Here is a 22,487-nt window from a genome sequence, read left to right as displayed (position 1 = left end):
CGGCACCTGCGGCGGCACCCGACGGGGCGAGGTAGGGGCAGGCGGGGCGGGGGCGGGGGCGGGCAGGGGGCGGCAGAGGTACAGGCAGCACCGGGGGGGCGGGCAGGGCAGGCACAGGTAGGGCTGCAGGTACAAGCAGCACAGCACAGGGGTGCCGGCAGCGGTGGGAGCGGCAGGCAGGGCAGGCAGGGCAGGCAGCGGTGGGAGCGGCAGGCAGGGCAGGCAGGGCAGGCAGCGGTGGGAGCAGCAGGCAGGGCAGGCAGCGGTGGGAGCGGCAGGCAGGGCAGGCAGCCCCGCAGGCAGCGGTGGGAGCAGCAGGCAGGGCAGGCAGCCCCGCAGGCAGGGGTGGGAGCAGCAGGCAGGGCAGGCAGCCCCGCAGGCAGCGGTGGGAGCAGCAGGCAGGGCAGGCAGCCCCGCAGGCAGCGGTGGGAGCGGCAGGCAGGGCAGGCAGCCCCGCAGGCAGCGGTGGGAGCGGCAGGCAGGGCAGGCAGCCCCGCAGGCAGCGGTGGGAGCAGCAGGCAGCCCCGCAGGCAGCATGGCAAGTGATACCGGCATCCCCTGTCACCCCACCGCCTCATTCACGCGCACCCCGGGGCACCGCTGAGCACCACCAGCCGGACCCTGCAGCCGGTGGGACCATGGGGGGCCCCGAGGGCAGCTATTCGGTGCAGGCTACCGCCGCCATCGCCGCCACAATCACCTTCCTGGTGCTCTTCACCATCACGGGCAACGTGCTGGTGATCATGGCAGTGCTGAGCAGCCGCTTGCTGCGGGCGCCCCAGAACCTCTTCTTGGTGTCGCTGGCGGCCGCCGACATCTTGGTGGCCACCCTCATCATCCCCTTCTCCTTGGCCAACGAGCTCCTGGGCTACTGGTACTTCGAGAAGACGTGGTGCGAGATCTACCTGGCACTGGACGTGCTCTTCTGTACCTCGTCCATCGTCCATCTCTGCGCCATCAGCCTGGACCGTTACTGGTCAGTCAGCCGTGCCATCGAGTACAATGCCAAGCGCACGCCGCGACGCATCAAGTGCAGCATCCTCATCGTCTGGACCATCGCCGCCATCATCTCCCTCCCACCCTTGGTCTACAAGGGGGAGAAGAAGGCTGCAGCGGGGGGGCGACCGCAGTGCAAGCTCAACGAGGAGGCCTGGTACGTCCTCTCCTCCAGCGTCGGCTCCTTCTTCGCCCCATGCCTCATCATGATCCTTGTCTACCTGCGCATCTACCTGATCGCCAAGCGCCGCCACCGCTCCCACCCCAGCAGCACCAAACCAGCAGGATCAGTGCCACCGAGCGTCACCCTCCCAGCCGGTGCAGACCCCCCGGGGACCTGCCCGCCGGCGGACAGGACCTCACTGCTGAGCCCTGAGGAGCCCCTGGCCTCCTCTAGCCCCGGGGCAGGGACATCCCCACAGCCCGGAGGACGCCCAAGGGACACCATGGCCACCGGGACAGGGCAGGTGGTGTTGGCACATCGGCCGCCGGCGTTGAACCCTTGGAGGAGGAAGACTCAGGTCAACCGGGAGAAACGTTTCACCTTCGTCTTGGCCGTGGTCATCGGCGTCTTCATCCTCTGCTGGTTCCCCTTCTTCTTCCTCTACAGCCTGGGCGCGCTCTGCCCCCAGCACTGCAAGGTCCCCGACAGCGTCTTCCAGTTCTTCTTCTGGATCGGCTACTGCAACAGCTCCCTCAACCCCGTCATCTACACCGTCTTCAACCAGGACTTCCGCAAAGCTTTCCGCCGCCTGCTCTGCCGCTGCCGAGCCCCGACACCCTGGTGAGGGGCTCCGGCTGCCCCCTCCCTCCTCCTCCTCCTCCTGGTCGCACTGGCCGCCCAGAGCACCCCTTGGGGTGGGGGTGGGGTTGAAGCCCTCAAAGTGATGATGGGCCCCTGTCCCCAGCCAGCTGCTGGCGCCTGCCTGCTTGCCGCCTTCTCTGTCACCAGATTTCCCTGGGGTGGGGGCACAGGCCACTGCGCCACCACCCCTGTCCCCAAGCCCAGTGGCATCCCGGCAGGGCCCCCACCCCAAGGCGCTGCCGCAGCCTTTTAACAATAAAAGATATTTTGTAATAAGAAAAAAATGTCACTTTTTATCAAGGGGGGGGGCAGGGTGTTGTGTCACCCCACACACACGCATCCCAGGGGACCGTGGGGACAGGGGCCGTGGCCCGTGACGGCCAGCAGCGCGGCCGGGAGGAATGCGTGCTGGCGGAGCGGGAACACGATGTCTGGGAGGGGGCAGTTATTTATGGCAGCGCCCGGGAAGGAATAAATAATAATAATTAAAAAAAAAAAAATAGAGAAACCCCAAACAACCCCAAAGGATAAATCTCGGCAGCTGCCGGCCCTGAGGACGTTCAACCCAGCAGGGGATGGGGACATGGGGACAGAGCCTGGTGGCAGGGGACGCCCCAGGGGTGGGGATTCGCGGGTGTCTTGTATAGGGTTGTGCTGCCCAGCCAGGGTGAGGGTGACACGTGGCAGGGCCCATGGAGGGGGTTTGTGGGTTGTGACCCACACCAGTGGGTCCCGCACCGCTGTACCGTGACCCACACGGGTGTAACTGCAAGTCACGGTGGAGCACTGTGACCCACACTGGTGTGTTGTGGTTTGTGACAGCGTATCGCGACCCACATTGCTGTGTCGTGACTCACACTGCTGTGTTGTGACTCACGACGGCACATGGTGACCCCCACCAGTAGGTGGTGAACTCCACCAGTGCATGGTGACCCCCACTAGGGCATGGTGACCCACACCAGTATGTGGCGACCCCCACCAGTGCACATTGACCCACGCCACTATATCATGACACCCCCCCCAGTGCATGGTGACCCACACCAGTATGTGGTGACTCACACCAGTATATGGTGACCCCCACCAGTGCATGGTGACCCCCATCAGTATATGGTGAACCCCACCAGTCCATGGTGACCCGCACCAGTATATGGTGACCCCTACCAGTGCATAGCGACCCCCACCAGTACATGGTGACCTCTACCAGCGCATGGTGAGGTGACCCCCACCAGTGTGTGGTGACCCCTACCAGTGAATGATGACCCCCACCAGTGAATGATGACCCCCACCAGTGCACGGTGACCCACACCACTATATTGTGATCCCCCTCACTGCGTGATGACACCCACCAGTGCATGGTGACCCCCACCAGTGAATGATGACCCCCACCAGTGAATGATGACCCCCACCAGTGTATGGTGCCCCACCCCATGGCCAGGGGACATGGCTGGGGACAGCTGGGCAGTGGCGGAGCCAGCCCCCCCCGCGGGCCATCCCCCCATCCCTGCGGATGAACCCTCAGGCAGCCCTTTCCCAGCCCAGCCCCCCCGGCCCCCCCCCGGCCCCCTCGGCATGGGAGGATGCTCAGGGTGGGAGGGGTCGTGCGAACGGGCCGGGGCGCTGGGCCCCCGCCAGCCTGGCCCCGCTCCCGGCCCGGGGCGGGGGGGCGGCGCTGGGGGGGTCCCATGGGGCCGGGCATGAGGCTGTGGGGCGCATGGGGCTGGGAGCATCCGCGGGGGCTCATAGGGCTGATCGTGGCCCTGTGGGGGTCCGTGGGGCTGGCCCCGCAGGGATGGGGGGGCTGTGGGGGGACCATGGCCCCGCAGGGATGGGGGGGCTGTGGGGGGGCTGTGCGGGGCTCTGGGTGCGGGGATGCTCCGCTCCGAGCGCGGTCAGAACGAGCCGGGGTTGGGGGGACCCTGAAGCCCCCCCCGCAGCGCCCCCCCCGGCCTCGCCCCCTTCCCCGGGGCCGCCTGCCCTCGTGCCTTTTTTTCCCCTTTTTTCCTCATATTTTTTTTCTTCTTTTTTTCTTTTTTCTTGTCTTTATTCCACCCCTTTTTTCTCTTCTTTCCCCATTTTCCTTTTTTTCTGGTCTTTTCCCCCCTTTTTTTCTCTTCCCATTTTTCTTTTTTCCTTTTTTTCTGGTCTTTTTCCCCCCTTTTTTTCTCTTCTCTTCCCATTTTTCTTTTTTCCTTTTTTTCTGGTCTTTTTTCCCCCTGTTTTTCTCTTCCCATTTTGATTTTTTCCTTTTTTTCTGGTCTTTTTTCCCCCTGTTTTTCTCTTCTTTTCCCATTTTTCTTTTTTCCTTTTTTTCTGGTCTTTTGCCCCCCTTTTTTTCTCTTCTTTTCCCATTTTTCTTTTTTCCTTTTTTTCTGGTCTTTTGCCCCCCTTTTTTTCTCTTCTTTTCCCATTTTTCTTTTTTCCTTTTTTTCTGGTCTTTTCCCCCCTTTTTTTCTCTTCCCATTTTTCTTTTTTCCTTTTTTTCTGGTCTTTTTCCCCCCTTTTTTTCTCTTCTTTTCCCATTTTTCTTTTTTCCTTTTTTTCTGGTCTTTTTCCCCCTGTTTTTCTCTTCCCATTTTTCTTTTTTCCTTTTTTTCTGGTCTTTTTCCCCCCTGTTTTTCTCTTCTTTTCCCATTTTTCTTTTTTCCTTTTTTTCTGGTCTTTTGCCCCCCTTTTTTTCTCTTCTTTTCCCATTTTTCTTTTTTCCTTTTTTTCTGGTCTTTTTCCCCCTTTTTTTCCTCTTCCCATTTTTCTTTTTTCCTTTTTTTCTGGTCTTTTGCCCCCCTTTTTTTCTCTTCTCTTCCCATTTTTCTTTTTTCCTTTTTTTCTGGTCTTTTTTCCCCCTTTTAACCCTTCTTTTCTCATTTTTCTTTTTTTCGCCGATTTTCTTTTTTTTTGGCCTTTTTTCTGCCTCCCCTCCCGCCCCGAGGCGCGGACGGCCCAGCAGCCCGCAGCTGCGCGGGGGCGGGCCAGCAGCTCCGGGGGGGGGAGGGGGGCAGCCGGGGGGGGCGGGGCCGCGGGGGGGTCAGGCAGATCCGGCCCGTTTGGACCCCGCGTCACGGCTCTTCCCAGGGGGGGTTGAGGTCCGGGGGGGGCCCTGGGGGACGGGGACTGAGGGGGGAGGGGCAGGCGTGGGGGTCGTCCCAGGGGGGAGCAGAGTTCCACGGGGGGCCGGTCCCGGGGGGAGCAAAAGTCCCGGGGGGGGGGCCGGGGGCAGCCGGGCCGTGCCCCCATCCCCCCCCGGCCGGGTTCCTCCGGGACCGACGCCCCCCCCCCTCCGGGCCGGGGGCAGGTGAGAGCGGGTCCCTGCGCCCCTCCCCCCCCCCCCCCTTCCGCCCTATGGGGCCCGGGGGGTGTCCCCTGCCCGCAGCCCCCCCAGCGACCGAAACCTTCCGCCCCGGCCCTTTCTGCCCATTTCTTTTTTTCCAGGACCCTCGAGCACCCCGGTTACCCCACGCCGGGGGCTGCCAGCACCATCCCCCCACCCGTGACAGCCCAGACCGGAGGTATGTGACTCCCTGGGGGTGGGCATGGGGGGGGGGGGGGGGACGACACCGAACCCCACACTGGGGGGTGTCCCTGTGCCCCCCACACCATGCGCACCCCCTGGTAAATCCAGCTGCGGTGTCATGCTGGGGGGGGGTCCCCAGTGCTCCCAGCCCTCGCTGGGGTTCCCTCTGCTCCAGCCTCACTTCTCTGTGCCCCCCCAGCAACATTTTCAAACCAAATCGGTTTCCACCACACCCCCCTTTTTTTTTGGGGGGGAATAAAATTTCTTAAAACTACCCCACAGCGAAGGGAGGGGGCAGATGTGACTGAAAAGCCCCTGATACCTGGGGGGGGGGGTCTCCCATACAAGCAGCCCCTCTCTCAGCACCGGGGGGCAATGCCAGGTGCCCCCAGTCTGCTGGGGGGAGGGTGGGTGGGAAGGCAGCTCGGGGGGGGGGGGGCTGTGCGGGGGTTGGGGTGCAGGTTGGCATCTCCTTGCCGGGGGGAGGGGGGTGTGGGAGGGAAAAGTCAATTGTAGCGGCACCGGAGCTTGATTACGGAGAATAAATGATTCTCCCAAGAGGTTTTGGCGAGTTGGTTGCTGGGTTGGGTCCCCCCCCCGGTTGGGTTCCCCGCCCCCCCCCCCCTCCCGCTTTGTGCTGGCAGCCATCCATTTCCCTGCTGAGGAGGGGGGTCCCTGCCCTGCGCCCCCCTCCTGGCACCCTGCGGGCCCTATCCTGTGTTGCCCCACGGTGCTGGGTGTGGTGGTGGAGGGGGCTGCCAGTTGCTGCAGGTGGGATGGGGACGGGGAGAGCCCAGACCCCTCATGTGCCCCCAGCTCCGCGGACCCCTTCCTGCCCAGGTCTCCCCAGCCAGGCCCCGCATCCCGGTGCCGGCCACGTCTCTGCGGGCTCATCCCTGCGCGGGACCCACTGCCCGAGCTCCCTGGGTGCTGAGCCCACCGGACCTGGGTCAATGTAGGTGACCCCTCGGTGGGGAGCGTCCCCTCAGGGGGACACACCAGCTGCAGCCCCTCCTTGACCCCAGATGGATTTGCTGTATCTCCCCCGGTAACGCGGCTTTGCCCGGCAGCACGTGCGTTTTGGGGAGCGTTGCCCACCGTTTGGGGTTTCCAGGGTTTGTGTCGTGTTCTCTCTCCCCCCAGATGAAAGCCTCCGTCTGCGAATCGGGGCAGAAACTGGAAATTTTCATCCCTTTCCTGGGCAAGTGCCGCCCGCCCTTGAGGCGCTGCTGCCAGACCTGCACCCCGAGGAGCTGGGTGAGAGCGTGGCTCTGGGAGCTCTGTGCTTCCCGGAGCTGCCTGGGAGGAGTTTGGGACCTTGGGATGCTGGTGAAGGGCACCAGGCCCATCCCAAGGGTCTTGTGTGCCTGGGGAGGGCTGGGGGCTGGGGGGGGGCAGGCATAGCCGACCCCCCTGCATTTCCCAGAGCCATCTCAAGGGCAGACCCGCCGCTGCCTAGGGGGCTGACCCCACGTTCTCCTTCCAGGATGGATTCTACCACCGGCAGCTCTCCTCCCTCGGCTTCCGCGACACCATCCGGGTGACGGAGGAGGACACGCGGTGAGGATGGGACGAGCTGTGTGCTGGAGCACGCTGGGCAAACCACATTTTCCCCAGATTTCATACAAATCCCCATGGAAGTCCCTTCCCCTGCTGCGCAGGAGCGTGAGGATGCCTCTCCATCATCCTTACTCCCTAATTAGTCCAAAAAGGAGTTACGTTAATTATTTTGAAAGGCTGGAAGCCACATCTCCGGGTGCAGAGCAGAGGGGAGAGGGCTTGGTCTGTTCCTCCGGCTGCTGTCACCCTTGGGCTGGGAGAAGTCAGCCCCAGAGTCAAGGATTTGGGGTTGTTTCTTTTTTTAAACAAAACTTGGTATCTTGATGCTGTTGGGAAGAACTTGGCGGGGGGGAGGGGCTGGGGGTGTTTTTGTTCCCCTCTCTGGCGCCGGCACAAGGACAAGCTCACGCAGCCCTTGGAGCGTGCCTGGATCCCAGCCCCTGGGGAGAGGCGGGGTGGCCTCTGCCCCAACCCCTCCTGCTCTTCTTCCTCCCCATGGGCCCTCACCCCGGACCTCCAGCTGCTGTCACCCAGCCTTTTCCTCCGGCTGACGTGGAAGCCAGGAGCCGTTTCTTTGCCAAACGCCTGACATTTTTTGTTCTGGAGGTGCTGGACTCCTTGGGTTCCTCTCCCCTTGCGGAACAGTCCCTGGTGGCTTAGCAATTTTTGCACTGAATTTTTCCAAATCGGGTCATTATACTCCATTCAGCTTGAAATATTTGAGCTCCAGCTTTCCAACTCGTTGAATAATTCATCCCCACTTGCAGCAACTCCGGAGTTGCGGGATGGCTAAAAGGAGCCCGGTGATGGGTGGTTGAGATCACAGCGGAAAGACGAAGGTCTAAAGCGCCCCTGTCCCTCTCCAGCCACCTGCAGCCCTTTCCCTGGGTTGTACCCGCTCTGTGATACCTCAGAGATCACTTGCATCCCTGCCAGGTGCTGCCCAGCTCTGGTTTGGGGTCAGATTTGGAAAAATCCCCGATCTGGGACCTCCGCAGCGTCCCCTGCGCATTTCTAGCCATTGCAGGTTTCCTCCCCACACAAGGGGCGATGCTGCAAGGGCTGGGGCAGCCCAGAGCATCCTTCTGTTGGTGCCTCCATTTTCCCAGCTGTAAAATGGGGAGAAAAATGTCAAATGTTTGCAAAGAGCTGGTTGGAGGGAGGCTGAGCACCCTGGAAAAGCCTCTAAGCTGCTGTCTGTCTCCCTGCCCAGGTACCGGGGCTGGCTGGTCCGAAGGGTCTGCGGTTTCCTGGCTGTCTGGGACTGGAAGGTTCTGGCTGACACCCCGGGAGACCTTCTGGAGAGGGTCTGCCACAGCCAGAGGTAGGTGGGAGTGGCTGGGGGGGCTCTCCACGGTTGTCTTCATCCCTTGCAGGACCTGGGTCCTGCAGCATCATCCCCCAGACCCGTGGGGTCCCATTTGGCCGCTGGAGCAAGGGATGTGCTCATCTGCTCCCGGTGGAAAGAAATGTGCCGGTTCCTCTCTGCTGCTGTGGCCTTGCCACGAGCTCACCCCGAGGAAGGGGCTTTGTGGCTGCTCCCGGCCCCGAGCTCAGCACCCCCCCCAAAAGCAGCCCGTACCCCGGTTCGGTGGGGAACCGGCTCTGCCCCCTGGTCCTGGGGCTCTCTGGGTCTCGCCCCTTCCCGAGGACATGGCCTTGCCAGGCAGCTGTCACCTAACTCGTTACCGCTAATTACACAGCAGGAGGCTGGCAGCCAGCACACTGTAATTACTGTAATACAGAAACGCTTGTTAGCCCCTGGCTCTGCCTTGCGCTTCCCACCGCCTCGCCGTCCCCTCCGCAGGGTGCAGGATGTCGCTGCCGGCCGGTCCCGTGGCTCGAGAGGGGATGGTGCATCCCTCCAGCAGTGGAAGGAGAAAATACTCAAGATCCTGGTGGAAATCCAGGCCCCGCTCTCCCCCATCATGCTGAGGTCTGTGCTCCCTCTCCGGGGAGGGTTGTGGGTGCGGGTCCCCCCTCGCAGGCATCTCCCACCTCCTCTTGGAGGGCTCCCAGTCCCTGGCTGGGGCATTCCCAGTCTCTCTCCTCCGCTCCAGCTCTCTCACTCTGTGTGTTGAGCCCCTTTGGATGGCCTGTCGGCGGTGCCTTGGTGCCTCGTGCCCGTGAGCCATCCTTGCGGTGGGGGGGGTGCGTGGACCCCTTGGGGGGGATGCACATGCGGAGAGCTCAGGGCAACACTGGCAGGGCAGGCAGCCCTTGGCTTCCCATGCAGCTCCCTGGGGATATTTCCCCCTATTCCTTCCAGGGAGCTGGAATCTGACACTGCAGTGGAGAAGGGAGGGAGGGGAAAAAAAAAAAACCAACCTAACGGAAAAAAAAACCACCAACCTGGGAGGATGGAAATCTAAGCAAAGCAAAAAAAGAGAACTTTTCCTTTCTCTTTCTCTCTCTCCTCTTTTCTTTTTTCCTCCCCTCATTGAGAAATTGGCAATTAGAGGTTGCATTGTAGCCTAATTGCTTGTCTGATTGAGCTGTAATAAAAGAACCCTCTGAGCAGTCTGAAGTATTTAAAGGAAAGAAATTACCCAGGGGATAAAAAGCCCTCGGATCCTTCCCGTAAACAGTGTGCGGGAGGACTGGGAGATGGAGGGGTAATTGACTTCAGCTTTTGTTGCTAGGGGAGAAGGGGGTGGTCTTGTCACATCCAGCCTTTAGTGTTTTAACTTAATTTATAATAGAGCTGTTTATTTGCTTTATGGGAGCTGAGAAGCGAGATTTGGCGTTGAGCTGTCTCACGCAGCCCCCTTTGCTGTCTGGGTGGGGAAACTGAGGCAGGGAAGGGTGGGCTGGATCCGGTCTCCGGTGGGGCTGGGGGCAGGCACGGCCCCTGCAGGGTTGCTCACCTGCTCGTTTTCCTGCAGACTGTGCAACTGGGCTCTGCTCAAGCTCCTGAACTGCCTCTTCCTCAGTGTGCAGCTCCACCGAGGGCAGCTGGAGATGGTGCTGAGGGCCGCCAGGATGGTAGGAAGCCCGGCGAGCCGCGCTTGGCCTCACCACTGGCACACCGGGTGCTGAGCCCTGGCCACTTTCCTTGCAGCCTGGCGTGCCGCTGGTTTTCCTCTCAACACACAAATCCCAGCTGGATGGGCTGCTCCTGTCCTTCCTTCTCTTCTCCCAGGGGCTGGGAGTGCCCAGGGTGACGGTGGGCGGCCGGGTCTGCAGCCCTCGCCTCCGGTAAGGCCCAGCAGGCACCGGTTGCAGCACTCGTGAAGCCCCCAGCCCGTGGTGGGGAACTGGGGTGCCGTGGCCCTGTGCACGGTGGGTGCCCGTGGCATCGTCTTTCCCCTGCAGAGCCTTGCTCAGCCGCCTGGGAGGGATTTTCCTGCCCTCGAGGATGGAGCAGATGCCAATCGACCGGGACGAAGAGCTCCCAGGGGCCGTCCTGGCTGCGGTAGGTCCAGCCTGGGGTGCTGGGAGGGATGATGCACCCCCCGAGCTCCCAGGGGCCATCCTGGCCGTGGTAGGTCCAGCCTGGGGTGCTGGGAGGGAGGATGCACCCCCCGAGCTCCCAGGGGCCATCCTGGCCATGGTAGGTCCAGCCTGGGGTGCTGGGAGGGATGATGCACCCCCCGAGCTCCCAGGGGCCATCCTGGCCGTGGTAGGTCCAGCCTGGGGTGCTGGGAGGGATGATGCACCCCCCGAGCTCCCAGGGGCCATCCTGGCCGTGGTAGGTCCAGCCTGGGGTGCTGGGAGGGATGATGCACCCCCCGAGCTCCCAGGGGCCATCCTGGCCGTGGTAGGTCCAGCCTGGGGTGCTGGGAGGGATGATGCACCCCCCGAGCTCCCAGGGGCCATCCTGGCCGTGGTAGGTCCAGCCTGGGGTGCTGGGAGGGATGATGCACCCCCCAAGCTCCAAAAGCACTTGGCAAAGCTGCCTAGGAGTGTCTCAGCCACGGGTGGCTGAGCCTTTTGGCTGTGCAGTGGGTGCCAGCAGCTCTGGTGCGTCCCGAGGGTGCTGCCAGTACCCCCCGGCCTTGGCCCGTCTGCCCCACCAGTATGTTGAAGAGGTGCTGAGGAGCCGGCAGCCGCTGCTCATCTTCCTGGAGGAGCCCCCGGTTGCCATGTGCCTCTCAGCCGCTGCCCGGCAGTGGCTGGCCCTGGTGTACCGAGCCGTGCGCGATGGCACCGTCCCTGACATCCTCCTGGTCCCCGTGGGCATCGCCTACGACGTGGTCCCCGGCGGCTCGCACTGGGAAGGAGCGGTGAGAGGTCCTGCGGGCGTGGGTGCAGCACCCAAATGGCGGGGTGCTTGCCTCTGTCACCCTGTTAACGTTCTGGTCCCCTCTCCTCCCAGCGCGGCACCCGGCCGCTCGGGCTCGGTGCTTTGCTGCGGGCGGCGTGCCGGGCCCTACGCCGACCCCTGGGCTGCGCCCGCGTGGACTTCGCCCAGCCCTTCTCCTTACGGGTACGGCAGCAGGGTCTGCAGCGGGGGTCCCGGCTGGATCCGTCCCAGCCCTGGGGGGGTTGTGGCTGTGGTGCCGGCGGCTACGCAAACCGCTGCGGGGTTTGGGGTGGCTGGTGGATCCGCTGTCTCCAGGGGGTTAGGTTAGGTGAGCCCTGAGGCCCTGGGGACATAAGGGATCAATTCAGCTTGGTGGTGCCGAGGGCTGCAAGCCCCAACGGGCTTGTTTCTCCCTGTTCCCAGGAGTTTGTGGCCCAAAACCTGGCCGGGCAGAGCAGTGTGGGGAAGCCACCGGAGGAGCCGCTGGTGCCCACCATCCTCGGGATGTGGTGAGCAAGAGCTGAGCCCCACGGCAACATCTCGCCCCCGACGCTGCTCCCAGCCCCGCGCCCTCCCCCCTCTCATCCCGCTTTCTCCAGCCCCAGCCGGCCGGACGAGAAGGCGGCGGAGGTTTGGCAGCCCGGCCCCGCCACGGCCAGCGGCTGGGAGGCAGAGGAGGAGATGCTGGTGACCAGGCTGGGCCTGCACTGCCTGAGCGGTGAGGGGTCTGCTGGGGGGGGGCGTCTGTCCCCTCGGGCTCGGGGCGGGGGGTTCCCCCCCCAACAAACCCCTCTCCCCCCCTTGCAGATGGTGTTGCCTGCTCTGCCGTCATGGCTGTGGGGATCACGTCCGCGCTGCTGCTGCACAAGCACCGCGAGGTGAGAGCAGGAGGGGTCTGGGTTTCTCCTCCTATGGGGCAAGACTCCATCTTCTCCTTCCTCCAGGGCGTCTTCCTCTCCCGGCTGATGCGGGACTTTGCCTGGCTGCTGGAGGAGACCCTGCTGCACCAGCGTGACACGGGCTTCTCGGGGCAGCTCCGGCACCTGGTGCAGCACAGCCTCAGCCTGCTGGGACCCCGTCTCCACCTCTACCGCCTGTCCCCCATCGGGGATGTCCTGGTGGTCCCCAAGGCCTCAGCGGAGGCCCTGGGCGAGCTGGGCCTCTACAGTGCCGCCATCCTGCCCGTCTTCGCCAGTGAGGCAGTGGGAGGTGAGGAGCAAGGCACGGTGGATCGGCGACACCCGGGATCGGTGGTGCCGGGGCAGGCGGTGACGCTGCTTTCCCCCGCAGCCTGCGCCATCCGTGCCGTGCTGATGGAGATGCTGCCCTTCCTGGGGGCGGCCATGGGCTCCGCCGGCGTTGTGCTTAGCGAGGACGAGCTGCTTCACAAGATCCAGGAGCTGCTCCGGCTGCTGCCCCCAAACCTGCTGGGGCTCCAGGTGGGGCTTCTGGCGCGGGGCGGCTCTGCCGTCGCATGGAAGTGGCCCGTCACCCCCGCCGGCGGGGGTCTGGCTGCCCGCCACCCCTTTCACCCTCTCCCCCAGCCCTGCCAGCCCCTGGATGGCTGGAGCCAGGACATCGTCGACAAGCTCCTCCTGTGTGGGCTGCTGGAGGCTGAGGAGGTGGGTGGCTCTGTGGGGACCCCCTCCTCATGCCGGGGGTGGGTGCCCCTGTGGGGACCCCCTGCTCACACCTGGGGGTGGGTGGCTCGGCCCTCGCTGCGCTCTCTGGTCCTGGCCGGGGGGCTGGGGTCCCTGTGGGGGGCCGGGATGCCGGTTGGCTTCAGAGGTGACGTGGCACCTGGCTTGTCCCTGCAGCCGGAGGGTGGGCGCTGGGTCTGCGACTCGGGCCCCCGGCCCCTCAGCCAGGGGCAGTCCTGGGCCGCGCTGGACTTCACCGACAGCGACAGCGACAGCAACGGTGACAGCGTGGTCCCCAACCGCTGCTTCAAGGTACCGGGTGCCCCCCGCTGTGCCCCGGCTGCTCCGTGGCAGGGTGAGGGGGGGTCTTGCCAAGCTCTGGTTCCCCCTGCCCAGCTCAGCCAGCCCCAGGGCTCGCCCAGCTTCCTCCTCTTCCTCTGCCGCCTGCTGAGCCCCCCGCTGAGGACCCTCGCCGCAGCTGTGGCCTTCTTGGACCGCCCCAGCTGGCCCCAGCCTGGTAGGACTCCCCGGGGTGGGCAACCAACCATGCCAGCCCCCCTTGCCTTGGCTTTGGGGGAAACTGAGGCACAGCTGAAGCTCCCTTTGGAGGCCGGCGAGGGGCTGTGCCCCCTCCCCCGGCGCTGGGGGGGCTGGGGTTTGACCCCCCCCTCTCCCAATTCCAGAGGCAGCCTACGTGGAGGCGCTGCTGCAATTCCTGGCTGAGGAGAAGGGGTTCGGTGAGTCGGGGTGGGGGACGGACAGGGGAACCCCCCCAGGTTTAGGGTCAGCACCCCCCTCAGCCGGGCTGTAGGTGCCCAGGGGGTGGGATGTGGGGGCCGGGCAGGGGCAGCCCCCCCTGCTTTGGGGTCAGCACCCCCTCAGCCATGCTGTAGGTGCCCAGGGGGTGGGATGTGGGGATGGATGGGGGTGGCCCCCCCTGCTCTGGGGTCAGCACCCCCCTTAGCTGGGCTGCAGGTACCCGGGGGGTGGGATGCTCGGACGGACTGGGGTGCCCAGGGAGTGGGATACGAGGGACAGATGGGGGCAGCCCCCCTGCTTTGGGGTGAGCACCCCGCGTTAGCTGGGCTGCGGGTGCCTGGGGGGTGGGATGTGGGGGCTCCCTCCAGCATCTCTCTCCCTCCAGAGCATCTAGACAGGAGCCTGGCGCTGAGCTCCCTGCAGACCTTCAAGGAGATGGGGGTAAGCACGGCTGCACTCCGCCGGACCCCCACCCTCAAGCTGCCCCCCCCGCTGACATTCCCCCCCTCCCCAGGTGCTGGAGGCAGTGCGCAGCCCCCCCGGACCCTTGCTCCACCTCGCCCAGCCTTTCCGCTCCAGCACCAGCCGCGCCAAGCTGGGAGCCTTCATCCAGCAGTTCATCCAGCCGTAGCCGCGCCAGTAAACCCGGGAGCAGGGATGGGACCTGGCTCTGGATTTATTGAACCCCGCGGGGGGCGGGGGGGGGGGGGGGGCGTTGGGGGGGGACGACGCTGGGGGTCTCTGTCTTCACACCACCCTGTTGCAGATGGTGCCCAGCTCCTCGATCTCGCACCGCACCTCGTCTCCTCTCTGCAAGGGGCACGGGGAGGCGGGCAGCCCCCCCTCGCCACCGCGTCCCCCCAGTGGGACCCCCAGCCCCATTTGGAGGCACCCACCCCCCGCCACCCACTTTGGAGCACCCCTCAGCCCCATTTCAAGCCTCTCCCAGCCCGATTTCGAGCCCCCCCCCCCCCAGCCTGATTTTGAAGTTCCCCCCTGCCCGATTTCAAGCCCCCCCGCCTTTCCCTCACCTTAAGAAACACAGGGGGATTCCGAAAGACCCCCACGCCGCGTGGGGTTCCAGTCAGCAAGATGTCCCCAGGGACCAGTGTGACAAACCTGGTGGGGAGGGGGCCGGGAGGTGTCAGTTGTGGCCCCCCTGATGCCCTGGGGAGGGGTGTCGGTGCCACCAGCCCCCCCCAGCACCTACTGGGAGACCCAGGCGATGAGCTTGGGCAGCCTGAAGATGAGCTGGCTCGTGCTGCTGTCCTGCATCACCTGCCCGTTGACGCTGCAGCGGATGCTCAGGTTGTGGACATCTGTGGGGACAGAGGGGACATGTCACACCGGGGGACACACACATGGAGACAGCACCATGGGAACTTGTTGTGACGCCCCCCCCCCCCCCCTTGGGAAAGACAGGGGTGCTTTTGGGGAGAGGGGTGCACGCTGCCTCCTGCATCAGATGGGGATGAGTCCCTGTCCCCACCTGCCACCGCCTCCTTGGTGACAAGAGCTGGCCCCAGGGGACAGAAGGTGTCGAAGGTTTTCCCCAGCAGCCACTGCCTCCCGTTCCGCCGCATCTGCCAGTCCCGGGCGCTGATGTCATTGGCCACCGTGTAGCCCACAACGTGGTCCAGCGCCGATGCCTCCTTGGGTGGGGACACAACGGGGACCCACTTAACCGGGGGGGACAGGGCTGACCAACCCCCTGAACAAGGTGGGCGCCGGGGTGGGGGGTACCTCGATGTGCCGCCCCTTGGTCCCGATGACAGCGGCCAGCTCCACCTCCCAGTCCACCTCCTGGGGGAGAAAGCGGGGTGCTGAAATTGGGGGGGGGGGGGCGGGCCGTGCCCCGCGGGGGGCCCGGGGTACTCACAGTGCTCTCCTGGGGGTGCACAATGTCATCGAAGGGCCCGGCGATGGCGCTGGGGAACTTGCTGAAGATGATGGGCTCCCTGGGGACGCTGACGCCCTGCTCCAGGCAGTGGTCGCGGTAGTTGAGCCCCACGCAGATCACCTTCTCGGGGTCCCCCACGGGCGCCAGCAGCCGCACCGAGCTCCGCGGCACCCGGTGCCCGCCCGACTCCAGCACCCTGCGGGTGGCCGGGGCTCAGCACCGGGGCCGGATCCGGCCACCGGGTGGGTGTCGGGGCGTGGGGGCACCCACCTGCGGGCAGCGGCCAGGCCCCCCCGGCCACGCTCGAGGAAGGCGCGCATGGAGCGGGGCAGCGCGGGCTCTGCCGTGCTCAGGTCCACCAGGTCCCCCCCCGGCGCCTCCTCCAGCCCCAGCCGGGGCTCACCGCCCCCGGTCCCCCGGAACCGCACCAGCCGCATGGCCCCCGGCAGCCGCATCCCCCGCCTGATCCTGGGGATCCTGCCCGGGTTGTATCCCAGTGTCAGCTGTCACCACCGCCCAGGGGTGCTGGGGACCCCCCCAGGCCAATGCTGGATCCCTCTGGCGCAGGGGGTCCCTGGGGGCTGACACCCTGCAGCGGGGCGAGGAGGGGCCGCATCCTGCATAGGCCCTTGGGGAGGGGAAAGACGCAGATCCCAGCACAGGAGCAATCCTGGAGAGAGGGGAGATCCCAGCACCAGGGGCCCCTGCGCAGGCCGAGCAGATCTCCTGGGGGGGGGGGGGGGGGGGGGGGGCAGATCCCAGCATGGGACAGGTTAGGAGGGGAAACAGCATCAGGCCCCAGTAAGGGAAGGCTGGGGACAGTGGATCTCTCCCCGGGGCAACAGATCCCAGCACAGACCAGATCCCTAGTATGTCAGCAAAACCCTCCCATGGCAGGGAATGGGCCCCAGCATGGAACAGATCCAGGGGACAGCTGGATCACCCAGCTCACCAGATGAGGGGGAGCAGATCACCTGATCCCACACAGTCCAGATCCTGGAGGATCCCTGCAATCTGGCACGGCTCTGATCTCAGGGATCCCTCCAATCCCACATCACCCCAGTCCCAGGGGATCTCTTCCCCCAGTTCCACACCACTCCAATCCTGTCCGATCTCCCCAGTCCTGCATAGTGAGATCCCTGGAGGATTCCCTCCCATGCTCCTGCACAGCCCCAGTCCCAGGGGATTCCCCCCCACACTCCCCAATTCCACACAGTCCTGATCCCAAGGATCCGCCCAGTCCCAGGAGATCTCCCCTGATCCTACACTGTTCCAGTCCCAGAGGATATCCCTCGACCCTGATCTCACTCAGCCTGATCCCAGGGGTCCCCCTGATCCCGCATAACCCCAGACCTGGGGGATCCTTCCCTGCCTCGATCCCCCATAGGCCTTATTCCAGAGGATATTCCCCCCCGCACCTGCTCAGCCTGATCCCAAGGAACCCCCCTGACCCCGGGGGATCCCCCCCCTACCCCGGTCCTGCTCAGCCCAATCCCCCACCCGGACCTGCACAGCCTGACCCCCCGGGATCCTCCCCCGTTCCCCCTCAGCCCCAATCCCAGGGGATCCTCCCCACCCTGAACCCGCTCAGACCCTATCCCAGGGGATCCCGCCCCCGCCCCCGCACAGTCCGACCCCCGGGGATCCCTCCCACCCCGACCCCGCCCAGCCCCGATCGCCGGGGACCCCCCGCCCAGTCCCGTCCGCCCCGATGCCGGTGCCCGCCGATCCCGGGGGGCCGCAGGGGATCCCCGCTGCCACCTACGTCACGTGCCGCGCCACTCCCGCCCCGGCACGCGCCGACCTCCCGCCACCCCCGTGAAGGTCTCCGTGCCGCGGCCCCGCCCCGCTCTCGGGCCGACCAATGCGAGCGCGGCAAAGGCGCGGCCACGCCGGCGGCGCCGCCAATGAGAGCCGGCGGTGTCCGGCCACGCCTCCCGCTACCGGGGGGCGGGACAACGGCGTTGCTAGGATACGTGCGCGGCCGCCATGACAGCGCCCCGCCGCCATGACAGCGCCGCCATGACGGCGCCGAGGCCGGGGCCGGCGGAGCCCCTGGCCGGGAGCGAGCCGCGCCGAGCCGGGTGTTTCTCACTTTTATTTCATGGAAACACGCAGTCAGTGAACGAGCAACAGGCGGCTGCGGAGGAGGGGGCCGGGCCGGGGGGCAGGGGCCTGGCTGAGGCCTGGCTTGGCCTCCCCGGCCCCTTTGTGAGGAGAAAAAAAGCCAGAAATAACCCAGCGAGCCCTCCCGGCTGCCGTCGTCACTTTGCTGAGTGAGGCTGTACCTGCTGCCGCTCTGGGGCTCGGGGCTGCCCTCTCAGACCCCTGGCTGGTCCTTCCCCCTCAGCTCCCCGGGCGGCATGTTTCATCCCTAAATCATCACCATTTGTTTTATTTAGAAAATCAACCTTCTCTCCTAGTACCGCTGGAATGTGGGGAGCGGCCTCTGGTCACTGTGTGTGTCCCCTTGAGCCATGCATGGCAGGGGAGAGGAGGTTTGTGTGCTCTCAGTTGGCCTTCGAGAGCTGCCGTGTTGTGGCTGCGGCACAGAAACCCTCCCCCTGGAGGGTCACATCCCGGGAGAAGGGGTCTGGGTTTGTGCTGCGGCGAGGTAACCTCCTCCACCTGGGGCAGAGGGATCCTTGCTGGGGGGGCTGTGCCGTCCAGAGTGGGTCTGGCTGGGGGGGCCGCACCACCAGGCGCCGTGCTGGGGAGGGCTCAGGCGGACAAGCCAGCAACATTGTCCTTATTTCTTCTCGTCTCTTGTAATTGGAGTGCCAGGAGCCAGGTGGATTGTTTTCTTCTTTCTTTCAACCTCTTGTTTTGATTGAAATAGTAGAAAAAGATTCCCCTCAGCCACTCGCAGAGGCACTGGTGGGGCCGAGCAGGTGGACCAGGGTTCTAGATTGCGTTCTCGAAGATCTGCATGGAGCTCATGATGTCCTTGTCCTGGACAGGGTGGGAGGGAGAGGTCAGAGCCCCTGGTCCCCCTCCTCCCATCAGCCCCAGGGTGACCGGAGTTGTCGGCCCCCATCTCTCCCAACGCCCCCAGCGCATTGTTTTGGGACAGGACAAGGAAGAAGGTTATGGCTCGGACTCGGAGGCCTGGCAGTGAGGAGGAGGAGGATGGCAGTGATGCCGAAGCCCACCCCGAGCTCCTCACCTTCTGGCATGTCTCCAGAAACTCCTCAAAGGTCACCATGCCGTCACCGTTCCTGTCCATCTTCTGCAAGAGAACAGCAAGGGCTTAGTGGGGACATCTCTGTCCCCGGCGGCGGGGACAGCCCCAGTCCGTGATGCACAGGGGGTTTTGGTGGCTGCCAGGAGGGGACAAGGCGGGACAGTCTCACCTGAAAGAACAGCTCCACGTGCTCGGCAGGTGCGCTGTCCCGCAGGGTGGGGTGGGTGCAGCGCCCCATCATGTCGTAGATGGACTTCATGATCTCCAGCATTTCCTGGGGTGGGACAGAGGTGGAGTCAGGGTGACGGGAACCTTCTGAACAAGGGTACCTTTGCCCCCCAGCACCTGTTTCCATCGTCGCCATCCCCCTCTGGGTATCCCCTGCAATGCTCCCACCCTACCCGCCCCCCCTGGTTGTTGTCCTCCTGCTCCCCCCGTCACCTCCTTGGTGATGTAGCCATCTTTATTAATATCGTAGAGGTTGAAAGCCCACTTCAGCTTCTGGTGCACCGTCCCCCGCAGCAAGACAGAGAGGCCGACGACAAAATCCTGCCGGAGGAACCACAGCTGTGAGCGGGGCTGAGCCATGGGCACCGCCGGCGCCCCCAGACCTGGGGGACGGACCCGTGTCCCGCCTGGCTCAGCCATTCGCCCCCCTCCACCGGTGCCGCGGCACTGCCATCGATCGTGGGACGCCCGGGGGATTTTTTTCCTATTGATCCCGTTTCTATTCTCGCTCGTAGCTATTTTTAATCGCCATGGTAAAAAACGGTGCTGGCCCCCCTGCCAGCCACCCCTGCCGCAGTGCCTGGAACTCTCCTGGCACAGGCTCCCGCCGTCGAGGAGACCAAAGGGTTTGGCCGTCGCTGCTGCGCTGAGCTTTTATCCCCAACTGCACGCGGGCGAGGAGGAAGATCTGATGAATCACGCCGCTGGGCACACTTACAGCCGGCCGCGGCTCGAGGAGCGCAGCACCAGCATGGCTTTTCCCGGCGAGGAGCCGGGCGTAGAAGCGGTGCCAGGATGCTCACCTGGAAGCAGAGAACCCCGTTGTGGTCGGAGTCGAAGGCGTCGAACAAGAAATGCGCATAGGTGCTGGCATCTGCGAGGGGAGGAAGGTGAGAGCTGGTGAAGATCCGCCCCACCCCTGGCACGCACCCAGATCAGGATTTGGCGTTTTCTCTGGATGCAGCCGCCCCGCTGGCACATCCGGACCCCTCACTCCGGCCTTGGGAGTCCCCCCCGACTCACCGCCTTGGGGGAAGAACTGCGAGTAGATGAGCTTGAAGGTCTCCTCGTCCACGAGGCCACTGGGACACTCCTGGGGAGGAGAGTGAGGCACCCGGTGAACCCCAGCTCCACCAAAATCCACCCCCAGCCCTGGCGGTGGGGGGGGTGAGGGCCCCCCCAGCACTCACGTTCTTGAAGCCGCGGTAAAGGGATTGCAGCTCCTTCTTGGTGAACTTGGTCCGCGCCAGCAGCTGCTCCAGCCCCTCGGGCTGGTGCCGTACAGCCGAGAGCTCCAGCTCGGCATCGCCGCTGTCTGCCAGGAGACACCGGCAAAGACCCCCATGGGTTCCCGCCTCATCCCATGCTGCTTCCCACCCGGATCCTGCCCTGCTTAAAACCAACCCCCCCCAACCCGGTGGCAGCCCCCAAATTCCCCTTGTGCCAGGAGGAAAACTGGGGAGCTCCAGGTGTAGCATCCCGAGGGAGAAGCCAGCTGACCCGGAGGGTATCCCCAGCCGCCACCGAACCCGTGTCCGCCTCTGGCAGCACATTCCCGGGGCACGGAGCATCCCGGAGCCGCCTCTCACCCCGACCCTGCTAATGCTCCCCCGCCCGTCCCGCCACCCGGCCTGCGGAAGGTAATTAATAAATGATGGCTCATTAATAATTCCAGGTTGGGAAGCCCCCGTGGACCCGTTCAGCGCCGAGCCAGGGATATCGGGAACTTTGGGCTGGGAAAACTGGGCTGGGGTTGGGTAAAAGGCTCCGCTGTGCCGCATCGGTAGGGACACCCCGGAAAAAGCCCGGGATCCCCCAGGTGTGCTGCTGTTGGGGGGTGACCCCCCCCGTGCCCTGCCGAGCCAGGTTTTGCCGGGGGTGTGAGAGGGTGGGCCAAGCCCCTCCCACCCAGCTGGGGTGGGGTGGGGGCCGGGGGGGGCTCAGCCCCCCATCTCAGGGGGATCTGGAGGGTTGGGGGGGGATTAGGGTCCCCAGTGTCACAACTTGGGGGCGTTTTGGGGGTTGGGGGGGGGGGATTGGGGGGCCCTGGTGTCCCATCTCTGGGGGTCGATGTGGGCTTGGGGACTGCCAGCACCCCACCTCTGGAGGGTCTGGGGGTTAACGCAAGCTCGGGGGGCCCCCGCTGCCCATCTCGGGGAGGTTGGGGGCTCACGGTGCGCTGGGGGGTCCCCGCTGTCCTGTCTCAGGGGTTAATGGGGGTTGTGGAGGCCGCCAGCATGGCCCCTCAGGAGGGCTCTGGGGGGCCCGCGTCCCTTGGGGCTGGGGTGTTGGGGGGGGGGGGCAGAGTCAGCCCAGCCCCCTCGGGGAAGGTCAGAGCAAGGCTGGGCCATGACGCGGCAAGTGTGGGGGCCGGGGTAGGGGGCTGCCGGCTCCCCCCGTGCCCCCCACCCCCCAGCCTTCACCCCCAAACCTTCCAGCAGGGGTGGGGGGCCCAAAACTGCAGGTTTTACCCCACGGTGACCATTTACGGGCCCAACAGGTCTTTTAACCTGGAGGGGAAAGGCTGGGGGTACCCCGAGATGCAGGGGGGGGGGGCTGAAAATAAATAAATTAATTAAAATTAACTGGGGGGGGGGGGGTGTGTTACCTTCCACGGAGATGGGCTCCAGGATGCCGAACTGCTTGAGGACGGCGATGAAGAGGATGATGACCACGGCCACGGCACACAGCTCCATGCCTGGATCCCCATGGCTGGTTTTTTTGGGGTTTTTTCTTTTTTTTTTTTTTTTTTGGGGGGGGGGGGGGGGGATACCGGCGTCGGGGTATCCTGTGTCACCCCCCCCCACCCCCCCCACCAAAAGCGGGGCACCCCGGGGTGGGGGGTGAGGGTGCCGGCGGGCAGGTGCCGTCCCGGTGAGGGTGAGCGCTGGGGCGGCTGCAGCAGGGCCGGCCTGCGCCGTCTGTCCTGCCCTCCCCCCTCGGCACGCGCCCGCCGCCCCCCCGCGCCGCCCCCCCCCACCCCCCCCCCCGTGGTACCGCTGGGTCCGGGTTTAATGGGTTTAATCTTTTTTTTATTATTTTTATTTTTAATTCCCACACCCCCCCCCAACCCTGGAAGGCAGGAGACCAGAGGTGCCAAGGGGCACTGCCCACCGTCCCCCCCAGCACCCGCGGGTGGCCCTTTGCCAAACAGGGCGGAGGGGGGGTCCCCAAACCTGCGTGGGCCTTAAAACTGGGGGGAAAGAAGGTGGGTTTGCCCCCCCCCTCCTTGCCCCAGGGGTGCTGCCTGCCCGCCCCCATGGTCAGTGCCGGGTGGCTGGGGAGCGGCGTGGGCGCCATGGGATGAGTAAGCACCGGGGGGCAGGGGGGGGGCTGTCCCCGGTGGCCGCAGGGACATAGGTCCCTGTCCCCCCCGGGGTGTCCCCTGTCCCCATGGCCCAGGGGACACTGTCCCTGCCCTCCTGGGGGTGTCCGGGTCCCCCCAGGTGTCTCCTGTCCCCCATGGCCTGGGGGACATCATCCGTGTCCCCCCTGGGAGTGTCCCTGTCCCCATGGCCCAGGGGACACTGTTGCTGTCCCCCCAGGGGTCTCCTGTCCCCGTGGCCCGGGGGACACCCCCCTGTCCCCTAATCCCCTGGGGGTGTCCCTGTCCCCCCCAGGGGTCTCCTGTCCCCAAGGCTTGGGGAACATTGTCCCTTGT

General features: G+C 64.8%; 4 protein-coding genes across 15 annotated transcripts; 2 read left to right on the top strand and 2 right to left on the bottom strand.

Annotated features, from left to right (window-relative positions):
• The first annotated feature begins 355 nt into the window (after window positions 1–355).
• On the top strand, window positions 356–2,036 carry ADRA2B (adrenoceptor alpha 2B). The gene has a single exon (XM_005235742.3). It carries the CDS (start codon window positions 639–641, stop codon window positions 1,782–1,784), a length of 1,146 nt encoding a protein of 381 aa, XP_005235799.2. The 5' UTR covers window positions 356–638; the 3' UTR covers window positions 1,785–2,036.
• A 2,790-nt stretch (window positions 2,037–4,826) lies between these two features.
• On the top strand, window positions 4,827–14,177 carry GPAT2 (glycerol-3-phosphate acyltransferase 2, mitochondrial). Of its 4 annotated transcripts, none has more exons than XM_055820362.1 (23): window positions 4,840–4,881; window positions 5,228–5,304; window positions 6,150–6,264; window positions 6,453–6,566; window positions 6,796–6,869; window positions 8,083–8,193; window positions 8,677–8,805; window positions 9,755–9,854; window positions 9,931–10,067; window positions 10,185–10,284; window positions 10,889–11,095; window positions 11,188–11,298; window positions 11,539–11,624; window positions 11,715–11,833; window positions 11,923–11,993; window positions 12,060–12,324; window positions 12,406–12,554; window positions 12,660–12,737; window positions 12,933–13,067; window positions 13,152–13,272; window positions 13,439–13,492; window positions 13,900–13,955; window positions 14,029–14,177. In XM_055820362.1, exons 4-23 carry the CDS (start codon window positions 6,453–6,455, stop codon window positions 14,143–14,145), a joined length of 2,334 nt encoding a protein of 777 aa, XP_055676337.1. In that variant the 5' UTR covers window positions 4,840–4,881; window positions 5,228–5,304; window positions 6,150–6,264; the 3' UTR covers window positions 14,146–14,177. The 4 variants fall into 4 exon arrangements, with proteins under 4 accessions (XP_055676335.1, XP_055676334.1, XP_055676337.1 ...); XM_055820361.1 differs by having other exon boundaries at window positions 6,126–6,264; XM_055820360.1 differs by lacking the exon at window positions 6,150–6,264 and having other exon boundaries at window positions 4,827–4,875.
• Window positions 14,178–14,192: 15 nt separating this feature from the next.
• LOC101921671 (fumarylacetoacetate hydrolase domain-containing protein 2-like) lies at window positions 14,193–17,249 on the bottom strand. Of its 5 annotated transcripts, none has more exons than XM_055820367.1 (9): window positions 17,180–17,239; window positions 16,367–16,537; window positions 15,685–15,891; window positions 15,394–15,610; window positions 15,258–15,317; window positions 15,004–15,166; window positions 14,725–14,833; window positions 14,546–14,633; window positions 14,193–14,324 (listed from the first exon to the last, which is right to left on the bottom strand). In XM_055820367.1, the coding sequence occupies exons 3-9, from the start codon at window positions 15,867–15,869 to the stop codon at window positions 14,262–14,264; spliced, it is 885 nt and encodes a 294-aa protein (XP_055676342.1). In that variant the 5' UTR covers window positions 15,870–15,891; window positions 16,367–16,537; window positions 17,180–17,239; the 3' UTR covers window positions 14,193–14,261. The 5 variants fall into 5 exon arrangements, with proteins under 5 accessions (XP_055676342.1, XP_055676339.1, XP_055676338.1 ...); XM_055820366.1 differs by having other exon boundaries at window positions 14,194–14,324; window positions 16,389–16,537; window positions 17,180–17,228; XM_055820364.1 differs by lacking the exon at window positions 17,180–17,239 and having other exon boundaries at window positions 15,004–15,163; window positions 16,367–16,870.
• A 540-nt stretch (window positions 17,250–17,789) lies between these two features.
• Window positions 17,790–21,552, bottom strand: KCNIP3 (potassium voltage-gated channel interacting protein 3). Of its 5 annotated transcripts, XM_055820393.1 has the most exons (8): window positions 21,435–21,552; window positions 20,017–20,141; window positions 19,850–19,919; window positions 19,630–19,700; window positions 19,040–19,147; window positions 18,768–18,872; window positions 18,581–18,643; window positions 18,189–18,366 (listed from the first exon to the last, which is right to left on the bottom strand). In XM_055820393.1, the coding sequence occupies exons 1-8, from the start codon at window positions 21,520–21,522 to the stop codon at window positions 18,319–18,321; spliced, it is 678 nt and encodes a 225-aa protein (XP_055676368.1). In that variant the 5' UTR covers window positions 21,523–21,552; the 3' UTR covers window positions 18,189–18,318. The 5 variants fall into 5 exon arrangements, with proteins under 5 accessions (XP_055676366.1, XP_055676365.1, XP_055676368.1 ...); XM_055820391.1 differs by having other exon boundaries at window positions 17,790–18,643; XM_027784261.2 differs by lacking the exon at window positions 21,435–21,552 and having other exon boundaries at window positions 20,017–20,430.
• Between the last annotated feature and the right edge of the window lie 935 nt (window positions 21,553–22,487).

This window comes from Falco peregrinus, chromosome 17 (assembly GCF_023634155.1).
Source record: "Falco peregrinus isolate bFalPer1 chromosome 17, bFalPer1.pri, whole genome shotgun sequence".
Lineage (NCBI taxonomy): Eukaryota > Metazoa > Chordata > Aves > Falconiformes > Falconidae > Falco > Falco peregrinus.
Note: the sequence above shows the minus strand (reverse complement) of the source record. Positions and strands in the feature narration are given on the sequence as shown.